General features: G+C 46.5%; 1 protein-coding gene across 4 annotated transcripts in view; it reads left to right on the forward strand.

Annotated features, from left to right (window-relative positions):
* SPATA6L (spermatogenesis associated 6 like) overlaps positions 1 to 27,462 on the forward strand; it is a 201,760-nt gene that overhangs the window by 111,567 nt on the left and 62,731 nt on the right. For all 4 annotated transcript variants that reach the window (XR_003941029.1, XM_030193805.1, XM_030193807.1 and 1 more), the window contains 2 exons: positions 1,704 to 1,747; positions 23,529 to 23,719. Coding sequence is in view for 3 of the 4 variants with exons in the window: in XM_030193805.1 (XP_030049665.1) it covers positions 1,704 to 1,747; positions 23,529 to 23,719 (235 nt within the window). In the remaining variant the exon portion in view is untranslated. The remainder of the gene's footprint in view (positions 1 to 1,703; positions 1,748 to 23,528; positions 23,720 to 27,462) is intronic.

Here is a 27,462-nt window from a genome sequence, read left to right on the forward strand (position 1 = left end):
CAGTCCTGTCTGACTGGCCCTGGGTTTGGCCCATCCTCAAACTCCCCCAATGGCCTTACATATCCGCAGCATACCTGCAGACCGCTGCTCTAGAGGTTCAAAATTGGCAGATTCAACCAATACAGCAGATGGTTATCTAAAAAGGCAGCTGTAGCAGTTTAAAAAAGCCAGGTGTATTCAGCACTGCTTTACATATACCCAGTGGTGATGAATTTATGTAAATTCCATTAAGGAGGGGCCAAGAGACTGAATACTCAGATGCCCCATGCTGGCTGGCACTGCTGGGCATAGCTGGCAGGGAAAGTCCAGAGGGCAGAGGAGTGGCAATATTTCTGTGACCCCCATCCACTGATGATGTGACTCTATTTGGGGTCCCAATTCACAGTTTGGGAACCACTGGCTTTGTAAGCCGATCTGTATCTTGCATACATTCTACATCTCTTAATTATGACTGCAGAATTGTTGCATGCCAGGAGAGCTGCTTGGTGGTAAGAATATTTGCATTATACATGTGCTTAAGGATGCAATAGCACACAAAAGCAACAATACTACTTCTTATAGCTGCATTGCCTGTTTTCAAAAATTTCTCTCTGAACCTGTTCTTCAGTTGTTTATATTATATTTGTATTTTACATGCTTTCAGTACAGCATTTACAATTCTTGTTATATTTGTACTTTATGTGGGTAATTTTATAAAGTCATTATTGTTTGTATGTGGCTACATATGTGCATATATTGCCTATTATAAAATTCCAGGCAGCATAAAAGTATACGTGTTGACATGATGGCAAGTGTGATCATAGATTATAAAATACTTAAATAATCTAGGTGAGGACATTAATACCTGCTGTAGAGTCAGTGTACGTGTCTGCACCTGCAACACAGGCACAATTTTGTCACTTACACCAGCGTTTTATAAAGACATAGAGGCCCTTTTACCAAACTGCGGTAAAAAGTGTCCTTATGCGGGTCTTTCCCACACTCTAAGGCCAATTTTACTGCAGGGGTAAAGTGGTCAAATTTCCTATTTTCCCATTAATGGGTACGCGTTAATTTTCCCATTAGCACATGAGCTCCTAACGCCACCTGTTTTGTAGGCAGCAGAGACTCACACGCTAAACCTACTCTAATTGGTTAGTGCACGGCAGTGCACTAACAGATTTACATAGACATACCCACTCTGCACCCCAGACATTCTCCTTCTGAGAAAAATACTACTACTACTACTTATCATTTCTATAGCGCTACAAGGCATACGAAGCGCTGTACACCATACACAAAAATAGGCACCTATTTGTCTTTATAAAATAGCTCCTGTGACATTTCCCTTTGAAAAAGGTTTTGCTGCATAGGAACTGAACCCACATAGTCTGCACGAGAAAACTCCTTGCTGGGAAGTATATATGTAGAGTTATAAATAAATTCCCTGCTCATATTTTACAAGGATGTTCCCCTACCTGACCAGTGTGTATTGTTTACGGCATACGTCCGTTTCCCCCTACTTGGAAAAAGGGACAGTTTTGAAAGTAGATTTTTCTGCAGGTAATCTCCTGTTTACTTGCTGAAAATCCCTTTGAAAATTACACCCAAAAGCAGGAGTAGCTAAGGATTGCAAAATTTCAAAAAATGTATGAAGATGTGTTCTAAAATGAACAACATAAGAATTCATTTAAAAAAGATTTCTTTTCTTCACTTTCTTCCAGCTTTATCATTTGACAGCTATGAAGCTGCAAAGGCCTCAGAAAAGGTACATTTAGAATATAAAAATCTATGTAACATGAGAAGATGCTTATTTTTCCCCCTAATAACTATCCGGCCCGATATTTAAAACAATTCAACTGGCTGGAAACGGACGCTAACTAGTTAACTCGCTTGCTTGCGGCTATCTGGTCATTTTCAGTGCCGTTTAACTAATTATCAACTCTGAAAATGACTGGTTAGCTCTGACTTCAAAAGCAGCAAACTTGTGGGCATTCTAGGGGTGGAGTCGGGCTAAATGCTGATATTCAGCCTCTCACCATATAAGTAAACCGCTTAAATTGGGCTGCATAAATAGCTTTGCAGGCAAGGACTGAATATTGATTTAGCTGTGTTAACCAGCTAAAAAAAAAAAAAAAAAAAAGGATATTCAATGCCAAAGTCTGGACAGGGTCTAACATTGAATATCTGGGAATAACACCAGCCATGGGCAGCAAAACACTTACCGTCATTGGCTGAATATAGGGGTATGTGTTCAATTTTCTTTCAATCCTAGATAAAGATGTTTTGATTATTTTGTTTAAGATGTATGCAACTCTTGAAAAGCTAAAGAAGTGCACTGAAGTGTAATCATGTGATACTTACTTTCAAATAATAGATGTACAAGAAATAATTATTTCCTTTGAAGGCAGGGTGATATTATGCAATGGCACTAACACAATGCATGTTTCCAGAGCTCTCTTGGAAACTCTTGAAGCTCCTTTTAGGTACGTATGTACAGTAGTTCTTGTGTCTCAGTGCTTATGCTTAGTGTTCATTATTTTCATGGACAGTAACAATTTTTTTTTCTGTCAGCAGTGTTTTGTGAGGTTTTATTTTCTAGCAAGCTGTTTTTGCTCTTTTCACTTTGGTGTGCCTTTTTGTTGTTAATTATTTTTTTCTAAAGTGGTTTTAATTAGGTTTTATTATTTTTATGATATACCTTGCCAGCAGGCCTATTTAGGCAGTTGCCTTCTGATAGGCCTCAGGTCATTTCTCCCTTTTCTTCTTCAAGCCATCCGCTTTTGAGGAAAGCTTCTTCTTTTGATTTGATATTGTGTATTGTTTGGTTGATAGAAAAGCTTGCTTAGCATACATTCTCTAGATAGGTAGAAAATATTGGAATTAAATTAAATCACAAGACAATTGCATTATCTGCTCTAGGATATTACCAAAGGTCTCCAAGATCTGCTAAATTAGGCTAATGGCTTATCTTGAAGATTTAAAGAAATCCAGATCCATCAAATTGGTGCCAAAGGCATCGACAGAGCACACCGACCATGAAGCTGTACTGACTGCTAGAAGCAAAGAATTACTAAAGAAAGCATCAACTTCTTTGGTTCGCTGTGTACGTCTAGTAGCACTATAGAATTGATAAGTAATAGTAGTAGTGGTAGTTCTGAAACTTAAAAGTAGGCACAAAGACAGATCTCAGTCTCCAAACTGTCCCTGAGCATCAAATTCTATGTGCTAAACACAGAGCTGGTGGCTTCACCGTGATTGGCTAAAAAATAAGTAGATACTCCACTGCTCAGAAAATGTTTCAAATCAGGAAAAAGTTAAATAAAAAAGTTGTGCCACTCTATTGTTCCATTTAATCCCTGGGATTCACTGTCTTCTGTCTAAAGATCCATTGTTGTTCCTGTTGCAGTAATAATTTCTTCTAATCACCCCCTCTTACAGGAAGTGGAACATGATGATTTACAAAATATTGTAGATTCTCAAACAAATGCCCTTTTGCTATACAATGCTGAACAATTAGTGCTTCAAGCTTTTTATTCCTAAAACAACTCCGATGTTCATTGATCCTGATTTTATATTTTCTCGGTGTATGACCATTGGGATCATTGGGATGAGCTATCATCAAAGTCTTCCTGATAGACGCAAAGTATTTTGCTGCATCAACATCAAGGGATCAGGATGTACAAAGCGAAGGCAAGGATATATCTGCATTATTTCCCATTGGTCACAATGACAGGAGCCAGGTGATATGGCACCTGGCATCCCTCCTTTATCTACGCAGAGAGCACTGCTCAACTAATCTCAATTTGGAGGGCTGTAGCAGTCTTCAAGGTACCAGGGTCCAGCCACTGCTAAATATTAGGTGACCCAGAAAGATGTTACTTTTCCTGAACTCCCAAGTGCTGTGAGCATCAACAGTCTTTGATAAGCAGTTGCACTGGAAGGCCTAACAGATGCTGAACTGCCGTCTGGCAGTCATTGCTACGCTGGCACACCCTGTCAGTGCTAAAGTCCAAGGTGGTCTGCATAGGTATGAGATACTCCATTGTTTATCTCCAGTGCATCAGGCAGGAAACTTAAAAAAAAACTTTGGATTACATCAGAATCTAAGCTCCAACAGACATTTGGAAGTTCCCCTGGTGTCCAGGAGAGAGCCTGCCCCTTGGTGCTCTTGCCCAGAGTCTGGTCATGAGTCCAGTGGTCTGAGGTAGGCACAGACTCAGCCAACTTGTGAAAAGTACTATGCTGAATCTGATACGAACCACTCTTGGAGGTCAGATCTTGAATCAGAGGACCTCTTGAATGAGGGATCCCTTAGTCTGCCATCAGACCCTTATCCACCCCAGGAAAGGAGAAAGTTTCCTCCAGAGGAACTTTCCTTTGTCTCTTTTTTTGCAGAAGATGGCTGGGTCCATCCCATTTGAGTTGGAAATCGAGGACAAATCCAGGGCTGAAATGTAGGACATCCTTGATTAAGATTCTCTTCCTAAGGAGGCTCTGAGAGTGCCTATACACAGCATCCTTAAGACTGCACAGATGAAGAACTGGGAGACTGCACTCTCTGTGTGGCTTGTAGCTGTGTATAGAGTCCAGAAGGCTCCTGGATTTGAGAAGCAGCAGCTTCCTCTATGATGATCGAATCCACCCTGAAAAGGACCAGGAGTTCTAGAACCCATACCTTGGCATATCCAGAGAAGGACGCTTGAACCCTGGAGTCTTTTGGAATTAAAGTTTATCATAGCTTTATGCTTATTTCCCGCATACAGTCCTATGAACTCTACATGAGCCTGCACTTGAAGAACTTGGTGTGCAGTGTTGTGGAGAATGCGGAGACTGCACCTCAAGAGCAAGCTACTGAACTTCACCAGCTAGTAGCCAGGCAGAAGGAGTGCTGGAAGCACATGACATGGGCAGGCTGTTATGCTTTTAACATGGCATCCAGAGTCTCCACATTAGGTATCTGTATGCGCAGACTCATCTTGCTTCATGTTTTCAACCTAAAGCAAGCTGTTCAGGAGAAATTCACAGATGTCCCTTGCTGAGGTGACAATTTTGGGGGGGACAAAGTGGAAGAGGTCGCTGGCCTTATCAAGAAACATACTGATACCATGAAGTCCCTGTCTCAGCCCACTCCTTCTGTGGCCTCCAGTTCCTGGAGGTTTTCAAGTGGAAGCCAAGGGAGGACCTACTACTCTCAAAAGCATATGTTCACTCCCTCTGCCCACCCTGCCCAGCAGTCCCAGGGTTCTAGCTTCTGCCGTCTGCAGCAGCAGACCCAGAAGCCTCAGCCATCTCCCCAGTTGAAGCCAGGGATGAGCTTTTGACTGGCTGTAGGAGAGCATAGCCACCATGAAAATGACTGTCCCAAATGGCCTACCATTAGGAGGGAGGCTAAATTGTTTCCAGGAGAGGTGTTCCATTGTAACCTCAGAATGGTAGCTTCTTGAGATAGTCAGGGAAGTTTACACCCTTCATTGGTTAAAACTCCCTCCAAATTTTACACCGAGAGTGTCACAATTCAGCTCTCAGCATCAGAAATTGCTAGCAGAGGAACTTGCTTCTCTTCTACAAGCCCAAGTGATTGAACCCATACAACCAGGAGATGAAGGGAAGGGATTCTATTCTAAGTACTTCCTTGTGCCCAAAATATGGGGGGATTCTGTCCCATCCTAGACCTAAGGGACTTGAACAAATATCTGGTCAAAGAAAAGTTCAGAATGGTTTTCTTGGATGCCCTGCTTCCCATGATTCAGTCAAATGATTGGCTATGTTCTCTGGACATACGTATCTCAGATTTCATTTAGGGAAACACTACTACCAGGACCACGTCCTGCCCTTTGGCCTCGCATCTGCACCCAGAGTATTCTCAAAGTGTCTTACAGTAGTTGCAGCTTTGCTATGTAGACTGGGGATGCATGTGTTTCCCTACCTGAATGATTGGCTGGCCAAGACACATCACAGAAAGGTGCTCAAAAATCAATCCAAAGAACCATTCAGGAGCTGGAATTACTACGGTTCATTGTCAACTACTCAGAGTTCCATCTCATCCCAGTTCAGAGACTGGATTGGAACCCTGCTAGACATGGTTCAAGCCTGAGGCTTCCATCCAGAACCCAGAGCAGATGCCATGATTGATATCACTCTGGCAGAGCCAGTAGGTCACAGCTCGGCAGATATTTGAGGTTGTTAGGTCACATCACCTCCATTGTCCATGTCATACCCATGACACACCTCAAATTGAAGCAGACTCAGTGGACTCTAGCTTCCCAGTAGTGGCAAGCCACAAGGAGCCTGGCGGAACTCATCACCATCACACCAGAAATTGAGGAGTTGCGCTTGTGTTGGAAATTTGGCCCAATTTGATCCTGGAACTTCCATTTCAAATTCCACCTCCCCATAAGATGCTGACGACAGATGTGTCCAATCTTGGCTGGGAAACTCATATAGATGGGCTCCACACTCAAGGTCATTGGTTCGCTCAGGAGGTTCAGCTTTACATTAACCTCCTGGAATTCTGAGCCCTTGTAGCTGATACACAAAATTGTTCTCATTCAAACAGATAACCAGGTTGCAAGGTACTATGTGAACAAGCAGGGAGGCATGGGCTCATACCTCTTGTGTCAGGAAGCAGTCAAGAAATGGAACTGAGCCTTCAGCCAAATTCAAAGTGCTCAGGGCCACATACCTGGTGGGGAAGAACAACAGCCTTGTAGATAGACTGAGCAGAGGGATGCAGCCACATGAGTGGTCTCTCAAAATGTTGCTTGGGAGATCTGCTGAGTATGGAGCACCCCCTCAGTGTATCTCTTTGACACTCACCTCAACAACAAAAATCCCTCAGTTCTGCTCCAGACTCCAATCACATGGCAGACTAACATCGGATACCTTTCTCCTCAATTGGGGACAGAGCCTGCTGTATGCATAGCCACCTATACTTCTTGTGGTACTCATCGCGCCTTACTGGCTGAGTCAGATATGGTTCCTTCTACTTCTGGAGTTACCCTCCGAAGACCCGTGGATACTGGATACTGTCACGCCTCTGTCACGAAAAGTGAGCCCTTGGGCCAAACAACGTCTGGCAGCCAGACAGTTCTGATCTTACCTGGAGAGTCAGGACAGAGGTCTCCAAAGAAGGGCAGGCTAGGCAGCCAGAGGACCAAAGACAAGGTCCAGACCCGGACGGTGGTTCAAGACAGGTGGCAGGTAACAGCAAGGTCCAGGTTCAATCGGTGGTACAAAGGCAGGCGGCAGGCAAGAGCAAAGTCCAGGTTCAATCAGAGGTTCAAAGGCAGGCTGCAGGCAAAAGCAAAGTCCAGGTTCAATCAGAGGTTCAAAGGCAGGCTGCAGGCAAAAGCAAAGTCCAGGTTCAATCAGAGGTTCAAAGGCAGGCTGCAGGCAAAAGCAAAGTCCAGGTTCAATCAGAGGTTCAAAGGCAGGCTGCAGGCAAAAGCAAAGTCCAGGTTCAATCAAAGGCAGGCTGCAGGCAAAAGCAAAGTCCAGGTTCAATCAGAGGTTCAAAGGCAGGCTGCAGGCAAAAGCAAAGTCCAGGTTCAATCAGAGGTTCAAAGGCAGGCTGCAGGCAAAAGCAAAGTCCAGGTTCAATCAGAGGTTCAAAGGCAGGCGGCAGGCAAAAGCAAAGTCCAGGTTCAATCAGAGGTTCAAAGGCAGGCTGCAGGCAAAAGCAAAGTCCAGGTTCAATCAGAGGTTCAAAGGCAGGCTGCAGGCAAAAGCAAAGTCCAGGTTCAATCAGAGGTTCAAAGGCAGGCTGCAGGCAAAAGCAAAGTCCAGGTTCAATCAGAGGTTCAAAGGCAGGCTGCAGGCAAAAGCAAAGTCCAGGTTCAATCAGAGGTTCAAAGGCAGGCTGCAGGCAAACCAAAACACAGAACTCAGGGATCCGCAAGCAGAAGCCGAAGCAAAGAACTCTGCCAGCGTCTGCCCTTAAATAACCCCCTCCATCTGGAGAACCCTCATCAGCTGTTCGAAAGGAGGAGCCCACACCCAGCCCCGGGGCTCTGGATAGGCTGATCCTAGAGAGAAGGCGGAGTCCAACCGCGACCAGCCAATCCGGGCCCCGAAGGGGCGTTCCCTCTGCTCCCAGGTCCCGCACCCGGAAGAGACTGTCTAGTTAGAGAGCGCCGGCCATCTTGGCAGCGGCGACGATCGCCGGCTGCTATTGCGCTGAAGCGGCGAACCGGCATAGCCCAGGAGGCTGGCACAACTCCCCGCCCACGCCGCCCACAGCCAGCGATACCCCGCTCTCCCCTGCTCGCGGAGCGAGGCATCCCAGCGGGCATGGCGGCGCAGGTACGGGGCGCGACAGTACCCCCCCGTAAGCCCCCCCTCTCCGTCTAGGTCCAGGTTTAGTAGGGTAACGAGAGTGGAACTCGTGCAACAAATCAGGAGCAAGGATATTAGCAACTGGCTCCCAGGAGTTATCCTCAGGACCAAAGTTCTTCCACGAGATCAAGTAAAACAATCGACCCCGCTGGAATTTAGAGTCAAGAATCTCTTTCACCTCGAACTCTGGATCAGGATCAGAATCTGGAACCAGAATCTTCTTCGGAGCAGGATGCCAGTGAGAAGTCCTAAAAGGTTTAAGCAGAGACACATGAAAAGCATTGTGAATGCGCAGATTACCAGGTAAGTGAAGGCGATAGACCACTGTCCCCACTCTAGATGTCACAGAAAATGGCCCGATGAAGCGAGGAGCAAACTTAAGGGAGGGAAGACGAAGCTTGAGGTACTTGGTGCTGAGCCACACTCTTTGTCCCGGCTGGAATACGGGAGCGGCACAGCGACGCCGATCAGCACCTTGCTTGTACCGGGCAGCCGCCCTTCCCAACTGCTGACGGACTGCCCTCCAAGTTGCATGAATGGTGGAGAGAGTAGACTGGATCAGTGGAGGAGCTGTAGTCAAAGGAATTGGAGGCGGAAGACGTGGATGGCGTCCAAAAACAGTGAAGAAGGGTGACGTCCGGGAAGCAGAGTGGAAACTATTGTTGTATGCAAATTCAGCCCAGGCCAGGAGATCAGTCCAATCATCTTGACGAGCATTAGTGAAGGCCCGAAGAAAAGCTTTAAGGGTCTGGTTAGTACGTTCAGCCATGCCGTTGGTCTGAGGATGGTAAGCTGAAGAGAAATGCGTGGTAACCCCAAAGGCGGAGCATAACGATCTCCAAAATTTAGAGGTGAATTGCGACCCTCTATCACTGATGATACGATGCGGCAGTCCATGTAGCCGAAAAATGTGCTGGATAAATTGTGACGCCAGAGCCTTCGCGGATGGCAGGGACCGCATGGGGACGAAGTGAGCCATGCGAGAAAAACGATCCACCACCACCCAGATGATCGTGTTGCCCTTGGAACAGGGGAGATCAGTTATAAAATCCATCGAGACCTCCTGCCACGGTAGATGGGGTACCGGTAATGGTTGAAGAAGCCCCCACGGCTTCCCTGGCAAGGACTTGGTACGGGCACAGGTAGGACAGGTAGAGACAAACTGCCGAATCTCCTGGGCCATGTGGGGCCACCAAAAATAACGAGAAATAAGATGATAGGTCTTACGGAACCCAAAATGTCCCGAAAATGCAGCAGAATGACCCCACTGAAGGACCTTGCGACGAGATCGAGCCGGAACAGGAGTCTTGAGACAGGCGGGTGCCCCCACCATAGGGGAAAGGCACGCAGGATTGAGCATAGGATAGGGCTCCTCAGGCTCCTCAGGTACATCAAAAGCGCGGGAGAGGGCATCGGCCTGTATATTTTTTTCAGCGGGACGAAACACCAAATGAAAGGAAAAACGAGCAAAAAATAGTGACCAACGGGCCTGCCGGGGATTCAAGCGTTTGGCATCTTGCAAATAAAGCAAATTTTTGTGATCAGTAATGACTGTTATAGGATGAGCAGCACCCTCCAGTAGGTAGCGCCATTCCTGAAAGGCGAGCTTCAGAGCTAGCAGCTCTCTGTCCCCGATGGTATAATTACGTTCAGCTGGCGAAAACTTCCTAGAAAAAAAAAAACAAGGATGTTTCTTACCAGAAGAAGTTGTCTGGGATAGCACTGCCCCCACCCCCAAGGCAGAGGCATCGACCTCCACGATGAAAGGCTTCCTGACATCGGGACTACGGAGCACAGATGCAGACAAGAAAGCCGTCTTCAAGGCAGAAAAAGCCTCCAGGGCAGCAGGAGACCAATGCCGAACATCTGCCCCCTTCCGAGTAAGGCCTGTCAACGGAGCTGTGAGGAGCGAATAATGGGGAATGAATTGTCTGTAGTAATTAGCAAAGCCCAGAAAACGCTGTAAGGCTCGGAGACTCTGGGGGAGAGGCCAGTCCCGGATAGCCTGCAGTTTAGCAGGATCCATTTGTAATCCAACGGCAGAGATAATATGTCCCAAAAAAGGAATAGTGGCTTGATGAAATGCACACTTCTCCAACTTGGCAAACAGTCGATGATCCCGGAGTCGTTGAAGCACAGTGCGGACATGCCCGGGATGGTCCAGGGGCGAAGCAGAGAAGATCAAAATATCGTCCAAGTAAACAATGACTGAAGAATACAGAAGGTCCCGGAAAATGAAGTTGATGAAATCCTGAAATACAGCCGGAGCATTACAAAGTCCAAAAGGCATGACCCGATACTCAAAATGACCGTCGTGAGTGTTAAACGCAGTTTTCCACTCGTCCCCCTGACGGATACGAATTAAGTTGTAGGCCCCTCGCAGATCCAGCTTAGTAAAAATAACAGCCCCCTGGAGTCGATCAAAAAGCTCCGGGATAAGCGGCAGGGGGTACCGGTTCTTGACTGTGATGTTGTTAAGCCCTCGATAGTCAATGCAGGGCCGCAAGGACCCATCCTTTTTAGAGACAAAAAAGAACCCCGCCCCGGCAGGAGAAGAAGATGGCCGGATGAATCCTTTACGAAGATTATCCTGAATGTAGTCCCGCATGGCGGCAGATTCATCCCGGGATAAAGCATATAATCGCCCTCGAGGAGGCATGGTGCCGGGCAACAAATCAATGGGACAATCGAACGGGCGATGGGGTGGGAGGGAATCCGCCTCCCGGACATCAAAAACATCAGCAAAGTCCTCGTACTCCTTCGGAAGATGAGCATCACAGGGGTGGAGGGTTCCAGGTAGCGCTGGCACATTAATGGGAAGAGGGTGCACTGGTGTAAGACAAGTTTCAAAACAATGACCACTCCATTGGCTGATCTCTCCCGAAGGCCAGTCTATGTAAGGCGCGTGCAGCCGCAGCCAGGGCATACCTAGAATTACCGGATGGATGGCCTGAGGTAAAATAAGAAATTGTATCTCCTCATGATGAAGAAGGCCCACTTGCATCCGAAGCGGAAGAGTGAGATGAGTGATAGGCTGTGGTAGAGTAGAGCCATGAATGGACGTGACTTGAAGAGCTGGTTTACAGGAAATAACTGGCCTCCCTAGGCCCTGAAGTAGCCTAGCATCAATAAAGTTGCCTCCTGCTCCTGAATCCAGCAAGGCGAGGGTATTTATCCTGTATTCTTGCCAACGTAAGATAATAGGTACAGTCATTAAGTTATCCGGAAGGGTTCCTGAACGACCCAAAACCACCCCCTTCACAAGGCTAGGGTCTAAGCATTTCCCGGTTTGTTGGGACACCTTTTCACAAAATGGCCAGGTTTCCCGCAGTACATACATAGTTTATTCTCCCTCCGGTGGGTCCGTTCCACAGCTGTCAGTCGGTGCCTGCCAATCACCATGGGTACCTCCGATCCCTCCCCAGTCGGAACCGCAGCCTCCTGGGGAGAGACCGTTCGTGGTCTTTGAGGGGAAAACCTGCGCGATGGACGCGAGGCAACTTGTTCTCGTGCTCGTTCCTGGAAGCGGACATCAATCCGAGTACTTAGGGAGATTAGAGCGTCCAAAGTACTAGGGATTTCACGGCCGGCTAACTCGTCCTTAATGCGCCCACTCAAGCCTTGCCAGAAAATGGCCGTAAGAGCCTCTTGATTCCATTTGAGTTCTGCCGCCAGCGTACGGAATCGGATAGCATAGGCTCCAACCGTACTGCTTCCTTGCTGGATCCGTAGTAGTTCTCCTGCAGCAGAGGAGGGACGTCCTGGAACATCGAAGACCATGCGGAACCGACGCAGGAATTCTCCCAGTTCCGAAAGGAGAGGATCCTGTTGCTCCCAGAGAGGTGAAGCCCATGCCAGAGCTGAACCGGAGAGTAATGAAATAATGTAGGTAATCTTCTGTTTGTCCGTAGGAAAAGAAGCAGGTTGCATGTCAAAGAGCATCTGACATTGGTTCAAGAATCCGCGGCATGCGGAGGGTGTGCCGTCAAACCGGGGAGGTTCCGGCAAACGAAAGGCAGGCTGAGGTGGGGATGTCCTACTTGCCCCAGGAGCTGGTGCTCGCTGCGCTGACATCTGGGAACACACATCCTGCAGTACTCCAGACAATCTGTTGAGCTGGGCCTGTTGCTGTTGGAGAGCTTGGGCCAAGTCAGTTAGATCAGGCTTATCTGGCGAGCTCATGGCTTCGGCTTTCTGTCACGCCTCTGTCACGAAAAGTGAGCCCTTGGGCCAAACAACGTCTGGCAGCCAGACAGTTCTGATCTTACCTGGAGAGTCAGGACAGAGGTCTCCAAAGAAGGGCAGGCTAGGCAGCCAGAGGACCAAAGACAAGGTCCAGACCCGGACGGTGGTTCAAGACAGGTGGCAGGTAACAGCAAGGTCCAGGTTCAATCGGTGGTACAAAGGCAGGCGGCAGGCAAGAGCAAAGTCCAGGTTCAATCAGAGGTTCAAAGGCAGGCTGCAGGCAAAAGCAAAGTCCAGGTTCAATCAGAGGTTCAAAGGCAGGCTGCAGGCAAAAGCAAAGTCCAGGTTCAATCAGAGGTTCAAAGGCAGGCTGCAGGCAAAAGCAAAGTCCAGGTTCAATCAGAGGTTCAAAGGCAGGCTGCAGGCAAAAGCAAAGTCCAGGTTCAATCAGAGGTTCAAAGGCAGGCTGCAGGCAAAAGCAAAGTCCAGGTTCAATCAGAGGTTCAAAGGCAGGCTGCAGGCAAAAGCAAAGTCCAGGTTCAATCAGAGGTTCAAAGGCAGGCTGCAGGCAAAAGCAAAGTCCAGGTTCAATCAGAGGTTCAAAGGCAGGCTGCAGGCAAAAGCAAAGTCCAGGTTCAATCAGAGGTTCAAAGGCAGGCGGCAAGCAAAAGCAAAGTCCAGGTTCAATCAGAGGTTCAAAGGCAGGCTGCAGGCAAAAGCAAAGTCCAGGTTCAATCAGAGGTTCAAAGGCAGGCTGCAGGCAAAAGCAAAGTCCAGGTTCAATCAGAGGTTCAAAGGCAGGCTGCAGGCAAAAGCAAAGTCCAGGTTCAATCAGAGTTTCAAAGGCAGGCTGCAGGCAAAAGCAAAGTCCAGGTTCAATCAGAGGTTCAAAGGCGGGCTGCAGGCAAACCAAAACACAGAACTCAGGGATCCGCAAGCAGAAGCCGAAGCAAAGAACTCTGCCAGCGTCTGCCCTTAAATAACCCCCTCCATCTGGAGAACCCTCATCAGCTGTTCGAAAGGAGGAGCCCACACCCAGCCCCGGGGCTCTGGATAGGCTGATCCTAGAGAGAAGGCGGAGTCCAACCGCGACCAGCCAATCCGGGCCCCGAAGGGGCGTTCCCTCTGCTCCCAGGTCCCGCACCCGGAAGAGACTGTCTAGTTAGAGAGCGCCGGCCATCTTGGCAGCGGCGACGATCGCCGGCCGCTATTGCGCTGAAGCGGCGAACCGGCATAGCCCAGGAGGCTGGCACAACTCCCCGCCCACGCCGCCCACAGCCAGCGATACCCCGCTCTCCCCTGCTCGCGGAGCGAGGCATCCCAGCGGGCATGGCGGCGCAGGTACGGGGCGCGACAGATACTCATCACCCAGAACAAGGGGTCACTCCTAAAGACCAGCCTTCAATCCCTTGCCCTCATGATTTGGAGGCTGAGACATTAGAACTTGTCTCTCTCCACCTACATGAAGGTATCTCCCAAGTCCTGCTTGCTTACACAAAGTATTCCACTAAAAGGTCATATAATTTTGAATGGATGAGGTTTGCCATCTGGTCTGAGGGCAAGGCCTTAGATCCTTTTTCTAGCTCTCCACAAAAACTGCTTGAATGCCTGCTATACTTTTCTGAGTGTGGTGTCAAGACCAACTCCTTAAGAGTTCACTTCAGTGCAATTGGTGCTTATCATAATGTAGAAGGCAAACCCATCTCTGTGCAGCTTCTAGTTCAGTGGTGTCCAACCTCAACCCTTGCCAGGTTGGGATTTTAGGATTTCCCTAATGAATATGCATGAGATCTATTTGCATACAATGGAGGCAGTGCATGCAAATAGATCTTATGCATATTCATTGGCGAAATCCTGAAAACCAGACTGGATTGCGGCCCTCAAGGACTGAGGTTGGACAGCCATGCTCTAGATGTTCGGCCTGTGCAAGGTTTGCCTTTGACCAAATCCACTCTCAAACTTCCCACTGTGTCATGGAACCTCAATGTCATCCTCCCCCAACTGATGAAAGCTCCAGTTGCTGTCCTGGAAGGTTTTGTTTTTGATGGCAGACATTTCGGTATACAGAGTCAGCAAGCTCTTATAGCTCATCCACCATACACAAGATTTTATCATAACAAAGTGGTTCTATGCACTTCCTAAGTGTTGGAGATCCATCTTAACCAGTCACTTGTTCTACCAACATTCTTCCCAAAATCTCATGCCTGTCTGAATGAAAGCACACTGTACATCTTGGTCTGCAAGCGAGCCTTGGCCTTCTATCTATACTATACTATACTGTACTGTACTATACTAAAATGCTTCTAGCCCGCCAAATCCTCACCGGAGTAGGTTCAAGGCGGATAACAAATATTGCAGGTACATAAAAAGAATTATTGTTCTACAACTTCATAAAATTTCTTAAACAGATAATGTTTTAATAACTTCTGAAAACTTATATAGGTAGAAGCAAGATGAACATTTAACGGTAAGCCATTCCAAATGTTCACTGCATAAAAGGTAAAAGATTTGTCATAAATTAACCTGTATCTTAAACCTTTAATAATAGGAAAAGTCAAAAGCAACTGGGCAGAATTTCTGCTGGTAAAAGAGAATCCTAGTAATGAAACCCAGAGAGCAAAAACCTCAGGAGCCCGGTCAAATAGAGATTTATATATCAGGCAACAGATCTTAAATTCAGCTCATGCTGGCACAGGAAGCCAATGAAGCTTCATCAACAGAGGCATAGCATGATCAAATTTCATCTTACCAAATATCAATTTTGCAGCTGTATTCTGAATTAAGCATAGAGGGGCATAATCGACCAGAAACGCCTATCTCCATGGGCGTTAATCTCCGAGAACGGGTCCGTGAAGGGGCGGAGTGAACCGTATTTTTTAAAAAAAATAGACGCCCATGCTTTATTCGCCAAGGTGTGAGCTGGGCGTTTTTGCTTTTCACCGATAATGGAAAATGAAATCGCCCAGCTCAAAAACGAATAAATGCAAGGCATTTGTTCGTGGGAGGGGCCAGGATTCATAGTGCACTGGTCCCCCTCACATGCCAGGACACCAACCGGGCACCCTAGGGGGCACTTTTACAAAAACAAAAAAAAAGGTAAAAGAGCTCCCAGGTGCATAGCACCCTTCCCTTGGGTGTTGAGCCCCCCAAATCCCCCTCAAAACCCACTGCCCACAAGTCTACACCAGTACTATAGCCCTAAGCGGTGAAGGGGGGCACCTACATGTGGGTACAGGGGGTTTGGGGGGGTTGGACGACTAGTAGCATTAAGCAGCACAATTGTAACAGGTAGGGGGGGGGATGGGCCTGGGTCCACCTGCCTGACGTCCACTGCACCCCCTAACAACTGTTCCAGGGACCTGCATACTGCTGCTTGGGAGGAGGGTATGACATTTGAGGGTGAAAGTAAAAAGTTGTGAAACATCATTTGTTGTGGTGGGAGGGGGTTAGTGACCACTGGGGGAGTCAGGGGAGGTCATCCCCGACTCCCTCTGGGGGTCATCTGGTCATTTAGGGCACTTTTTGGGGCCTTATTCGTCAAAAAACAGGGTCCAGGAAAAGTGCCCTAAATTCTAGCTACAAACGCATCCATTATCGGCGAAGGGCGCCCATCTCTGTTCGGGTGATAACCACGCCCCAGTTCCGCCTTCACCACGCCTCCGACACTCCCCCGTCAACTTTGTCCGCATCCGCGACGGAGTGCAGTTGAAAGCGTCCACAGTTCGGCTTTCGATTATGCCGCTTTATTTGTTTTTGTGAGAAGAACGCCCATCTCCCGATTTAGGTCGGAACTTGGGCGTTATTCTCGTTCGATTATAAGCTGGATAGTCTCCTTCGTAATTTAAACGAGATTCCTAAATATAAGGAGTTGCAATAATCTGAAGAAGACAAAATCACCATCTGCACCATCAACCTAAAATGGTCTTCAAGAAAATAAGAACAAACTGATTTCAACTGCCTAAGTTTAAAGAAACTGTTTTAAAATATGATATTGATCTGAGGTTCCATGTTCAGTTAGGAATTGAGAAGCATCCCTAGAACCCTAGAGGTAGTCTCAACCTTCAAAGATATTCCATCTGTGAGGGACACTGTTTTTGAGATCATGTCTTGGTTAGGATTGTTTCTGTATCCTGTTTTTAGCATTTGTATACAGACACTTCAAATTGTGTTTTTTCCTTGCATCTACTAGCTGCTTAGAAGTTGACAGGGATAATTTCTACTCTTCTCTCCCCTTAAACACTCCCGGCTTTCTTTCACCAACCAGGAACCAATTAACCAAACTATATGATTAGAAGGAAGGTGCAGCCTGAAACAGGACACTGGGCTTGATGGACTTCGATCTGTCCCAGTATGGCAACGCTTATGTTCTTATGTTCATTCACATGGAAAGAACATGGGAATTCCTATTGACTGGTGTTTGTTCTTTTCAGTGATCCTGGTAGCTAGAGATTTCCAGCTGTGAGTTCATAATACCCTGCTTGTCCTCGAAGAAAATGGTTACTCACCTGAGCAGATGTTCTCTGAGTTCAGCAGAACATATGTTCTCATGTACCCTCTTCTTCCTAGGAATTGTATTCTCCAAGCTTTTAAAGTCAACTGATGGTCTCGTGCAAGTGAGGCTGGTGGTAAGGCACTTACAAATGCACAATCAGGCCTATAAAAGGCTTCAAGAAAGAATGCTGGAAAGATCCGTGCTGGGACTCCGTCAGATGACATTACCCAGTTGTGAGAATATATATCCTGCTGTTCTCAGAGAACACCTGCTACAAGTGAGTAATTTCGCTACATGGCCGTATCATGGATGTCCATTCTAGAAAATATTCCTGTCAAAGGACTGCTAAGATTTTCCATAAACAGATGGCACAGTGTAACCTTGGTCTCAGTACAGTATGGAATATGTGCATACTTCTCCTATTAGAAACCCATTCAGATTGCCTATTGAGAGTATCATGGCCAAAATTGCATCATGAGATATACTTAGTACATTGATTTCATTTACCTTTGTAAACTGCTTTAAAACATTGTTTCATTAAGCGGCATATTATTAATAAATCAAATCAAATCAAAACTCAATTCTGCTCCAGGGTAGGGACACAGAGCAAACTAGCATCAGATGCCTTCTTCCTAGATGGAGGGAGATCTGCTGTGATCTTCAGTACCCCTATTTGGTAGCAGGATTGAGGAATGGCCTAGTGGTTAGGGTGGTGGACTTTGGTCCTGGGGAACTGAGGAACTGAGTTCAATTCCCACTTCAGGCACTCCTTGTGGCTCTGGGCAAGTCACTAACCCTCCATTGCCCCATGTAAGCTGCATTGAGCCTGCCATGAGTGGGAAAGCGCGGGGTACAAATGTAACAAAAATAAATAAATAGTGCCTTCACAGAAACAGCCAGGCAAGGTGTAAAAGTAAACAGAAAACTCTTTATTTCTCCAGTTCATGTATACTAAAGCCCATTGCTTCACAGGCATGGAATTTGGGCAGTAAAGTCTCTTGTAAATCAGTGGAAAATCTTGCTAGGGCTGGTTTCTTGCTAGGGTTCAAATACAGTATTCAACAGCTGATGCACAAAACCAGATCCTGGGTACACAGGATGAGTCAAGGAAAAGAACTTCTTACCTTGACAGTCTTCTGTTGTCTTACACATAAATAGTGGAGGCATAGGCTGGTGTTCTGCTGCTGTCTTCCCAAGGTATCCCTGATATTTCTCTAGGCTGGGTTTTAATCTGCTCTAGTATGCACTGGAGAATCTGGCCTGTTAAGGTAGCCCTGCGAGAGAGTTTCTTTAAGGGGTTCCATCAGTCTCCTATATACTCCATCACATATTCTCACCCTTAGCTCAACCATGCCCTGTTGAGCATCTGCATAAAAACATAACATACTTATTGCCATACTGGGACAGACTGAAGGTCCACCAAGCCCAGTATCCTGTTTCCAGCAATGGCCAATCCAGGTCACTGTGAGTTCAAAACAGATACACTCTGTTTTGGGGTGTTAATTGGGTACCTGACACTTAGTGTAAGTTATAACAAAAATGGGTCCCAACCAGACTAACATTGGTTAGTGAAGTGTCAGAAGTAAATGTATCACCTTTTATTCTTAGATCCAAGCCCACTGCACCAAAATAATTAAAATAAATTAACTCCACACCCAAATATTATAAAAATAGGGTCTTATTTATTTACAGTAGCAGCAAATGACATAGAGTAAACAGGAATAAAGACAAAGACAATCCTATTACAAAGGTAGCTTGGAGTAAAGGTATTTAAAATTCCTAGCTAGACTCTAAAGTATAAAGATTAACTGTAACCCCAGGGCACTATGCAAGGATGCTTGGCACACATACAACCTGATGTAGTCCTTCAGATGTCAGCATATTCTTCAGATGACAGTCTGGTCCAACGCAGAGTCTTGCCCCTCAGATGTGATGTTGACACAAGGCAGCTAACCTTAGCAAGAGCTTCCTTTTATGGAGAAATTGGGAACCTTATCTCTCTTGCTGATACGTTCTATCCTTGAAGAACATAAACAAGTAGCTCCAAGTGTCCTGCGTTGACGTCAATTCTGGTAGTAGCTTGCTGCATTGATGTCCATTCTGATAACAACATCCTGAATTGACGTCCATTCTGGTAACAACTTGCATCGGTGCTGATAACAGCTTGATCGTCCTAGAACATCGTGACCTTATTGATAGCTTCTGTCCAGTAAACAAGAGTTGTTGTTCTTCTGTTAAACTGGATGTCTCTACAATGTCTTAGAGTTTTTATAGAGGAAATGTCTGTATTTGCACATTATAATCAGGTTCTTAATGCTGAATAGTGCCATGTATATAGGACCATATGTGTCATGTAGGTCCATATAGTCACATGGATGGCTGGGCATAGTGCTCATAGTGCTTCAGTATCTTTGCTTCTACAGTCACAAGTACTTGGAAATATCCCAAAAGTGTAAAGCAGTATCCCATTGATTGTCCTCCTTCCACCAGATCTCTGACAAGCCTGTTATATCTACCTCTTCATTTAATGCTATATACTCTTAACTCTCCCATGTTATTTATTAGGCTTGTATCATTTGTATACAGACACCTCAAATTGTGTTTTTTCCTTGCATCTATAAGCTGCTTAGAAGTTGACAGGGATAATTTGCATCCTTTATACTTCTCTCCCCTTAAACACTCCTGACTTTCTTTCACCTTTGTTGAAACCTCTCTGTTGGGATTCCCTAAATGTCCTGTTTCAATAGTACCCTTCAAGGATACTCTACACTGAACCATGTGCTCCTGTTGGCTCCCCCCCCCCCCCCCCCCCCATTTTAATTTAAAAGCTGCTGCATGTTAGAAGCCTGTTTTATATAGGAAAATATGTGACTGCTTTCCTTTATAGAATACTAGTATACATGTGCCTAATATTTGTGCACTTGCTTTAAGCTGGACATATAGCTGATGTAAGTGTGAGCACCTGGTGCAGCAGGCACATGTGTAACTTACAGTGTTCTTTAACTTACACATACAAATAGGAGCCCTGCTATGTCCCACTCATGCTTAGCCCCTATGTATGCATCCCTTGCACTTACGCATTATACAAGTTACACACATTGGTACAGAATAGCACTTAGGCAGCATGCTGGCATATATGCATGTAAGTGCACACATATACATGTATATGGTAGAATTGAAAACATTTATATGCATAGAGGGCAATTTTATAAATGTGCGCTACAATTTAGGTGCCATATTTCCTCAGGCAGTGCATCTGTTCTATAAGAACACATACATGTACATAAGTGTTCTTATAGAATACTAGTGCCAGTTGGCAGTGGCATCTAAATGTGGCTGTGAGCAATTACACCAGGTCTGTGGCAAGCATAAATGTTAGCCCTTAAATGTGGCAGTTACATGCATAACAAAGTATTCTGTAAGTTATGCTTGAAAGTCAGTGCCCCACCTGTGGAATGCCCATGATCTTTCTATGTGAATGAACATAAGAATATAAATGTTGCCATACTGGGACAGACCGAAGGTCCATCAAGCTCAGTGTCCTGTTTCTAACAGTAGCCAATGCAGATCACAAATGCTTGGCGAGATCCCAGAACAGTAAAACAGATTTTGTGCTGCTTATCCTAGAAATAAGCAGTGGATTTTCCCAAGTCCATCTTAATAATGGCTTATGGACTTTTCTTTTAGGAAGATATCCAAACCTTTTTTGAACCCTTCTAAGATAATTGCTTTTACCACATTACCTGGCATCAAATTCCAGAGTTTAATTACACAATGAGTGAAGAAATATTTTCTCTGGATTGTTTTAAATTTACTACTTACTAGCTTCATTGCATGGCCCCCAGTCCTAGTATTTTTGGAAAGAGTAAACAAGCGATTCATGTCTACCCATTCTACTCCACTCATTATTTTATAGACCTCTATCATATCTCCCTCTGACAATTATGCACAGTGGCAGTTTAGCATGTAATTATGGAATAGTGTTTAGATGCTATTATAGTAAATTACAGCAATGTATGTGCAGAAGTGTAGACGTAACTGAGTGAATGGCAATACTCTATAAATTTATATGCACAACTGGCGCGTAAATTTAAGCACCTTGTTAATAAAATGAAGGGGTTAACATGTGTGTAAATGTCAACATCTAGGTTATAGAATTGCCCCTAAAGTGCACTATACACTCTACATTTCAAGAGAGCATGGCCTTCTGTTGGAAGCAGACTAAAACCCTTAGTCCACCCAACATTTTGTTTCTTTTGGCCCTAACAAGTCCGGGCTGTTGTCGACAAATGCAGACTATTCAATTGGCTAGCTAGTGGACTGCATTTCCTTCACTTATGCCTAGGCAGGCTTACCTCTTCAGAGTCAAGTCACAGCTCATAATGTCAGAGATAGGCGACATTGGTAGCCCACTTGAGATCAGCATCTATGGAGAAAACTGAAGGGCTGCAACAAGGACATCTGCTCAAAGATGGACTCCCAGTGCAACAGTATGTTTGGCCAGTCAGTCTTTCAGAACCTCTTTGAAGATTAGAATCCAACTTCATCTCCACCCAGGCCTAATCTTTTCTGTTCCAGGTTGCCTTCCAAAATGAAAAAAAAGAAAAAGAAATAAAAATAAAAATATAAAATCAAGACAAGGCTATTTGCTATCAAAAATATATTGATGTCTGCTTCTTGCAGTACCTTGTTATTGTTCCTCTTTTTCTGTTGGAGGCGGCCTGTCTCATTCTGTCATCCTGCTTGTCCTTGGAGAAAACCAAATTACTTACCTGTAGCAAATGCTCTCCATTGATAGCAGGATACAATTCCTCACACACCCACCCATCTCACCGAGGAGCTGATTTCTACCCTAAGCTATGTTAATAGATTGAGGAGGTCTCATGTGATCGCAGCAGGCAGGAAATGGTGCACATGCATGGTGAACAGCTCAAAAGCTTTTAGTTAATCTAAGGTAGATTAGCTTCCCGGGGGGGGCTTCATCAGTAATGTCACCCATGCTATGAGGACTTGTATCCTGCTGTTCATGGAGAATACATGCTACAGGTAAGTACCTTGGTTTTTCCTATTTAGGCTTGGTTGAATAATGTCACTTACTTTGAGGACATGAATCTTGTTGTCCACAGAGAACACTTGCTAGGGATTCCCATATTAGAGGGCAATGATAACCTACTTGTCCTTGACGAAAGCAAAGCTGCTCACCTGTAAGAGGTGTCCTCTGAGACCCAGGGGCATGGGGGCATGGGCCCCCACAGATTACGCCCTGGCCCCCTCTACATTTGACTCCCCCCTCCGCTGCCGCATCAGGTACCTTGTTTGCTGGCGGAGGTCGACTCCGGCGCCTTCATTGTGTGATCATCTGTTTCTGATGCCTTACGTCCTGCACCGTGCACATAGCCCTGTGCAGGAGGTAAGGCGTCAGAAACAGATGATCACACAACGAAGGCGCCGGAGTCGACCGGCGCTGAAGATGACTCTTCGGCTGGCTAGGATTGGGGACCCCCGCCAGCAAACAAGGTACCTGATGCGGCAGCGGGGGGGGGGGGGGGGGGGTTGCGGTTGCGGGGTTTTTTGGGGCGGCGGGGGGGGGGGGTCCAAAGTGGCTGGGGGGGGGTCGGCAGCAGGGGGAGGCAGCTAAACAGTGCCCCCCCACCTCGGGCTCTGGTCCCCCTTCCGCTGAGGTCTGGCTACGCCCCTGCTGAGAACTACAGGATACCAGTCCTTACAAAACAATCCATGTGCATTTCCTAGGAATTAGCATTTAATAATAATAATTTATATGGAACTGAGGTGATTCTGCATGATGGGGGGACACTGGAAGTATCACACAAGTGTGGGAATTCCTGCAAAAACATGGTGCACCCATTTAGAAAAGTGTGAGAGCTTTGTTTATGATTTTCTGACCTGGGCTTCATTAGTTGACATTACCATTGTATGAGGACTGATATCCTGCTGCCCTGAGAGAACACCTCTTACAGGTAAGCATTTTCAGTGTCCCAAAGACTTATCTAACTCCGGGCCCCTTTTACCAAGTTGCAGCAAATGGGCTGGTGCTGGTGCCGACGTGTGTTTTAGATGCGCACCGAGGCCTCCTTTTACCGCAGCTGGTAAAAGGGAAGGTCTTGCTTTCCTGCAGGAAATGGCCGGGTGGCAAGTAAAACATTTGCTGCGCGGCCATTTCGGGGGGGGGGGGGGGGGGGAGCCCTTTACGCCACCCATTGAGGTGGCAGTAAGGGCTCCCGTGCTAACCCAGTGGTAACTGCCCAATTACTGCCGGATACAGTCCATCGCTACAAAAATAAATAAATTTTTGTAGCGCCAGAAATGACGGCATGGTAGGGGTAGGAAGTACCACCGGGCTGCTGCAGTAGCCTGGTGGTACTTCCGTTATAGCGAGCGGTAAGCCCACGTTGGGCTTACCGCCACTTAGTATAAGGAGCCCTCCATTTTTGTTTGCGCAACAAAGGGGCTCATACAATTGTTCTATTCTTTTCTTACATGTTTACTTACATTAAGATGTCTTTCTTGTACACAGATCATGGACTTTGAGGATCTAAATTCATCAGAACACAGGTCATCGTACTTTGATACAAATGAACCTACATATACTTCTTCTTCTTCTAAATCCGAGAGAGGTACTTCTTTTTCCCGCACATATTCAGACCCTAACTACCTGGACTACAAATCCTCAAGTTCCAATTTGAATAACTCTCCTCTCCGTCGAAGGTTAGTATTTATTTTATTTATTTGTTGCATTTGTACCCCACATTTTCCCACCTATTTGCAGGCTCAATGTGGCTTACATATTACCATCAAAGGCGTTTGCCCAGTCGGTTGATAACAAATACAAGGTTGTATAGTGATCATATGAGGTATAAGTGGAGGGTCGGAAGGGATGAAGATTGCGTTTTGTCCAGTACGATTATAGTCATGCTGTGTTGCTGGGTGAAGAGGTTTACGTGGGGTCGTTGGGGTAGGCCGTTTCGAAGAGGTTGGTTTTTAGTAATTTCCTGAAGTTCAGGTGGTCGTGGATTGTTTTCATAGCTTTTGGGAGGCCATTCCATAGTTTTGTGCTTATGTAGGAGAAGCTGGATGCATAAGTTGTTTTGTATTTCAGTCCTTTGCAATTTGGGTAGTTGAAAAAGATTTCAATGTCGGTATTGTGGTGAGGAAGTGTGCTGCGTAGTTTTATTATTTTTTCCTTAAAAGTAGCGGGTTTGTCTGAGGGTGGGATGTCTGTGTTGGTTGTAGTGATAGAGGTGGTGTCTAGTAACTTGTTTACGAGTTGGAATAATTTCTTCATATCTTTGTAATCCGGCCCTAATTTGGTTTTGTAGTAGGACCTTTTGGTTTGTTTTATTGCATATTTATATTTTCTGTGTATTTGTTTCCATGTGTTGAGTGTGTGTTCATCTTTTGTCTTTCTCCATGCTCATTCAAGTTTTCTGGATTGTGTTTTGAGTTTTTTTAATTCGTCATTGAATCATGGTATAGTGTTCTGTCTTTTTGATATTCTTGTTTTTAAGGGTGCTATTTTGTTTAGTACGCTGTTGCATCTGTCATCCCAGCGGTTGAGATAAAGTATGGAATCAGTACGTGTTGTCCATTCGTTGTCATAGATTTGTTTCCAGAATACTTGTGGATCAATTTGCCCTCTTGTACTGTAAGTTGTACGTTCTGGTGTATGGTTTGAACCGTTCTTCCGCCGATTTAAAGTTAGGTTCAATTTATAATGGTCGGTCCAAGGTGTTGCTGTCCATTTGATGTCTGTTATTAATAGGTTATTATCTGTGGACAGTTTATGTGATAGGAGGTCCAATGTGTGTCCCTTGATGTGGGTAGTTTGCATGTGGGGCCATTTAAGAACCCAGGACTGTAGGAAGTCTTTACATTCATATGCGTTAATGGAGTTGGGGTCTTCTAGGTGCAGGTTAATGCCGCCTAGTAGTAGTATGTTGTTGTTGGTTACACAATTGTTTGATATGAAGTCCATGAAGATGGGCTGGCTTTCCTTCCAGTTGCCGGGTGGTCTGTAGAACAGTACGCAATTCAGGTGAACGGTCAGGGAGTTGTTATAAATTCTAAATGAGGCAATTTCTAGTTGGAGTGTTATGGAGTCGGCAGTGGTTTCGGTGGTGAATTGTTCTTGGTATATTAGTGCTATGCCTCTGCCTCTCTTTTCCCATCTGGTCCGGTGGGTGATTTTGTAACCTGGCGGGCATAGTTCAAGGATTATGGGGTCGTTTTGGTTGTGGATCCATGTTTCATTGATAAAAATGAGATCGAGTTTTTCTGAGGTGATCCAGTCTGATATTGTTGTTTTCTTAATTACGGACCTAGCATTGATGTAACCTATCTGGATATTTTGGTATGGGACTGCTAGGTTTGGTGTTATGTGGATTTTTGTTAGTTGCCATTCCTTGGGTGGTGTGTGTTTGCTGTGGTTTTTCCTCCCATTTTGTTGGTGATGTCCATGTTTAAATAGTTTTCCTTTAGTGTGATGAGTGTCAGTTTGGTGGAGTGTGGACTGTTTGATCAGTCTTTGGTGGTTTTGTAGGATGGGTATGAAGTAATGTTCTGTGAGTGGGATGGATAGTGCTAGATGGATCAGTGAAAGGGAGTAGATTACCAGAAGTATTTTGATTGTGTTCATTTTGGTGTCAGTTTAGGATAGAAAGGTTACTCACAGTCAGATGCTCGGGAGTGAAGTCCTGGGCATAGAGCACTGTGGTTCTAGACACTGTTCTGCTGGTTGGAGGCAGGGAGGCTCCGTTAAAGAGGACATGAGTCCCCAATCTATTCTTTTATTTTGACGGCCGCCTTTGTTTTATGCAACGATCGGTAGTTGTAACCAGTGCACAGGTTCTCTGGTCCTTTATTTCCGGTTCGCTGGGCCCTTTGTCATGCGCTATCAGGAGGTTTAGTAGTTTGGAATGGGATTGCTCTATTTCCGAATCGCTGGGCCCATTGTCGTGCACTCTTATGGAGGTTTAATGGACTGGAGTGGGAGTGCGTCTGTCTAGTCTATTGTGAGTCACTTGCTTAGTCTCTGTTTCCACACCCCCGCGTAGCCATCATTGATATACACTCAGAGCACTATCAAGGAGGTTTGATAGACTGGAGTGGAAAGGAGCCTGAGGTGGAAGTGGAAGTAAGCTTCTCCGAGGACAAGCAGGCTGCTTGTTCTCACTGATGGGTGACGTCCACGGCAGCCCCTCCAATCGGAATCTTCACTAGCAAAGTCCTTTGCTAGCCCTCGCGCGCCGATGCGCACCGCGCATGCGCGGCCGTCTTCCCGCCCGAAACCGGCTTGTGCCGGCCAGTCTTCTTTTCTCCGCGCTCGGGACGGTTGTGTTTCCGTTTCGTGCCCCGAAAAAGTCGACCTCGCGCGTCGTTTTCGACTCGTTTTGCTTCAAAAGTGTTGGGAAAAAAACCTCTTTTGGCTTTTTCCCTTCCTCTAGTTCGAGTTTTTCACCCCGGTAAGTTTTCTTTCGTCGTCGGGGTAGGCCTTACTTAGGCCCCGGTCGAAATTTCCTTCCCGCTTTTTTCTGCTGGTGCCAAATTTCGCCATTTCGTCTTTCGATCTCGCCGGCGTGATTTTTCCGCCCATGACATCGAAGCCTTCCAGCGGCTTCAAGAAGTGCACCCAGTGCGCCCGGGTAATCTCGCTCACTGACAGGCACGCTTCGTGTCTTCGGTGTCTGGGGGCCGAGCACCGCCCTCAGGCCTGTAGTCTGTGTTCCCTTTTACAGAAGCGGACTCAGGTAGCGAGGTTGGCCCAGTGGAACTTTTTGTTCTCGGGCTCTTCGTCGGCATCGGCACCGGGGGTATCGAGTGCATCGACGTCTGCAGCGTCCAGACCTTCATCCTCGGCGGCCAGTGAATCGAGTGCATCGAGGCATCGACCCTCTGCATCGGCGCCGAGACATCGGGTGACTGCATCGACGTCGGTGGTACCGGGACCTCGTCTGCTGATGTCGTCGGACGGTGGTGCTTCGTCTGGAGTGCAGGTGAGGGCTGTCCACTCCCCTGCTGGTGGCGGTGAGCCTTTGGGTGGGTCTCCCCCTACCCTGAGGGCTCCTGCGGTACAGTCCCCCCGAGATCGACCCTCTTCGGTCTCGGCCCCGAGGAAGAGACGGCTGGATTCTACGTCCTCCTCGTCGGTGCCGGGAAGCGCCGGTGACGTGCTTCGCAAAAAATCTAAGAAGCATTGACACCGGTCCCCTTCCCGTGTCGGCACCGAGAGCTCTGGGTCGCCGAGGGAGTCGGCACCCAGCAGGCATCGGCACCGAGAGGACCGCTCACCCTCTGTTCAAGAGGTGTCGATGCGCTCCACTCTGGACAGCCCGGAACAGCCTCCACGCCCGGAACAGGTTCTGACGTCGACGCCTCCATCGACTTCCATGCCTTTTTCTGCAGCCGCTCTGAACGAGAGCCTCCGGGCCGTTCTTCCAGAGATTCTGGGAGAG

This window comes from Microcaecilia unicolor, chromosome 2 (assembly GCF_901765095.1).
Source record: "Microcaecilia unicolor chromosome 2, aMicUni1.1, whole genome shotgun sequence".
NCBI classification, from domain to species: domain Eukaryota; kingdom Metazoa; phylum Chordata; class Amphibia; order Gymnophiona; family Siphonopidae; genus Microcaecilia; species Microcaecilia unicolor.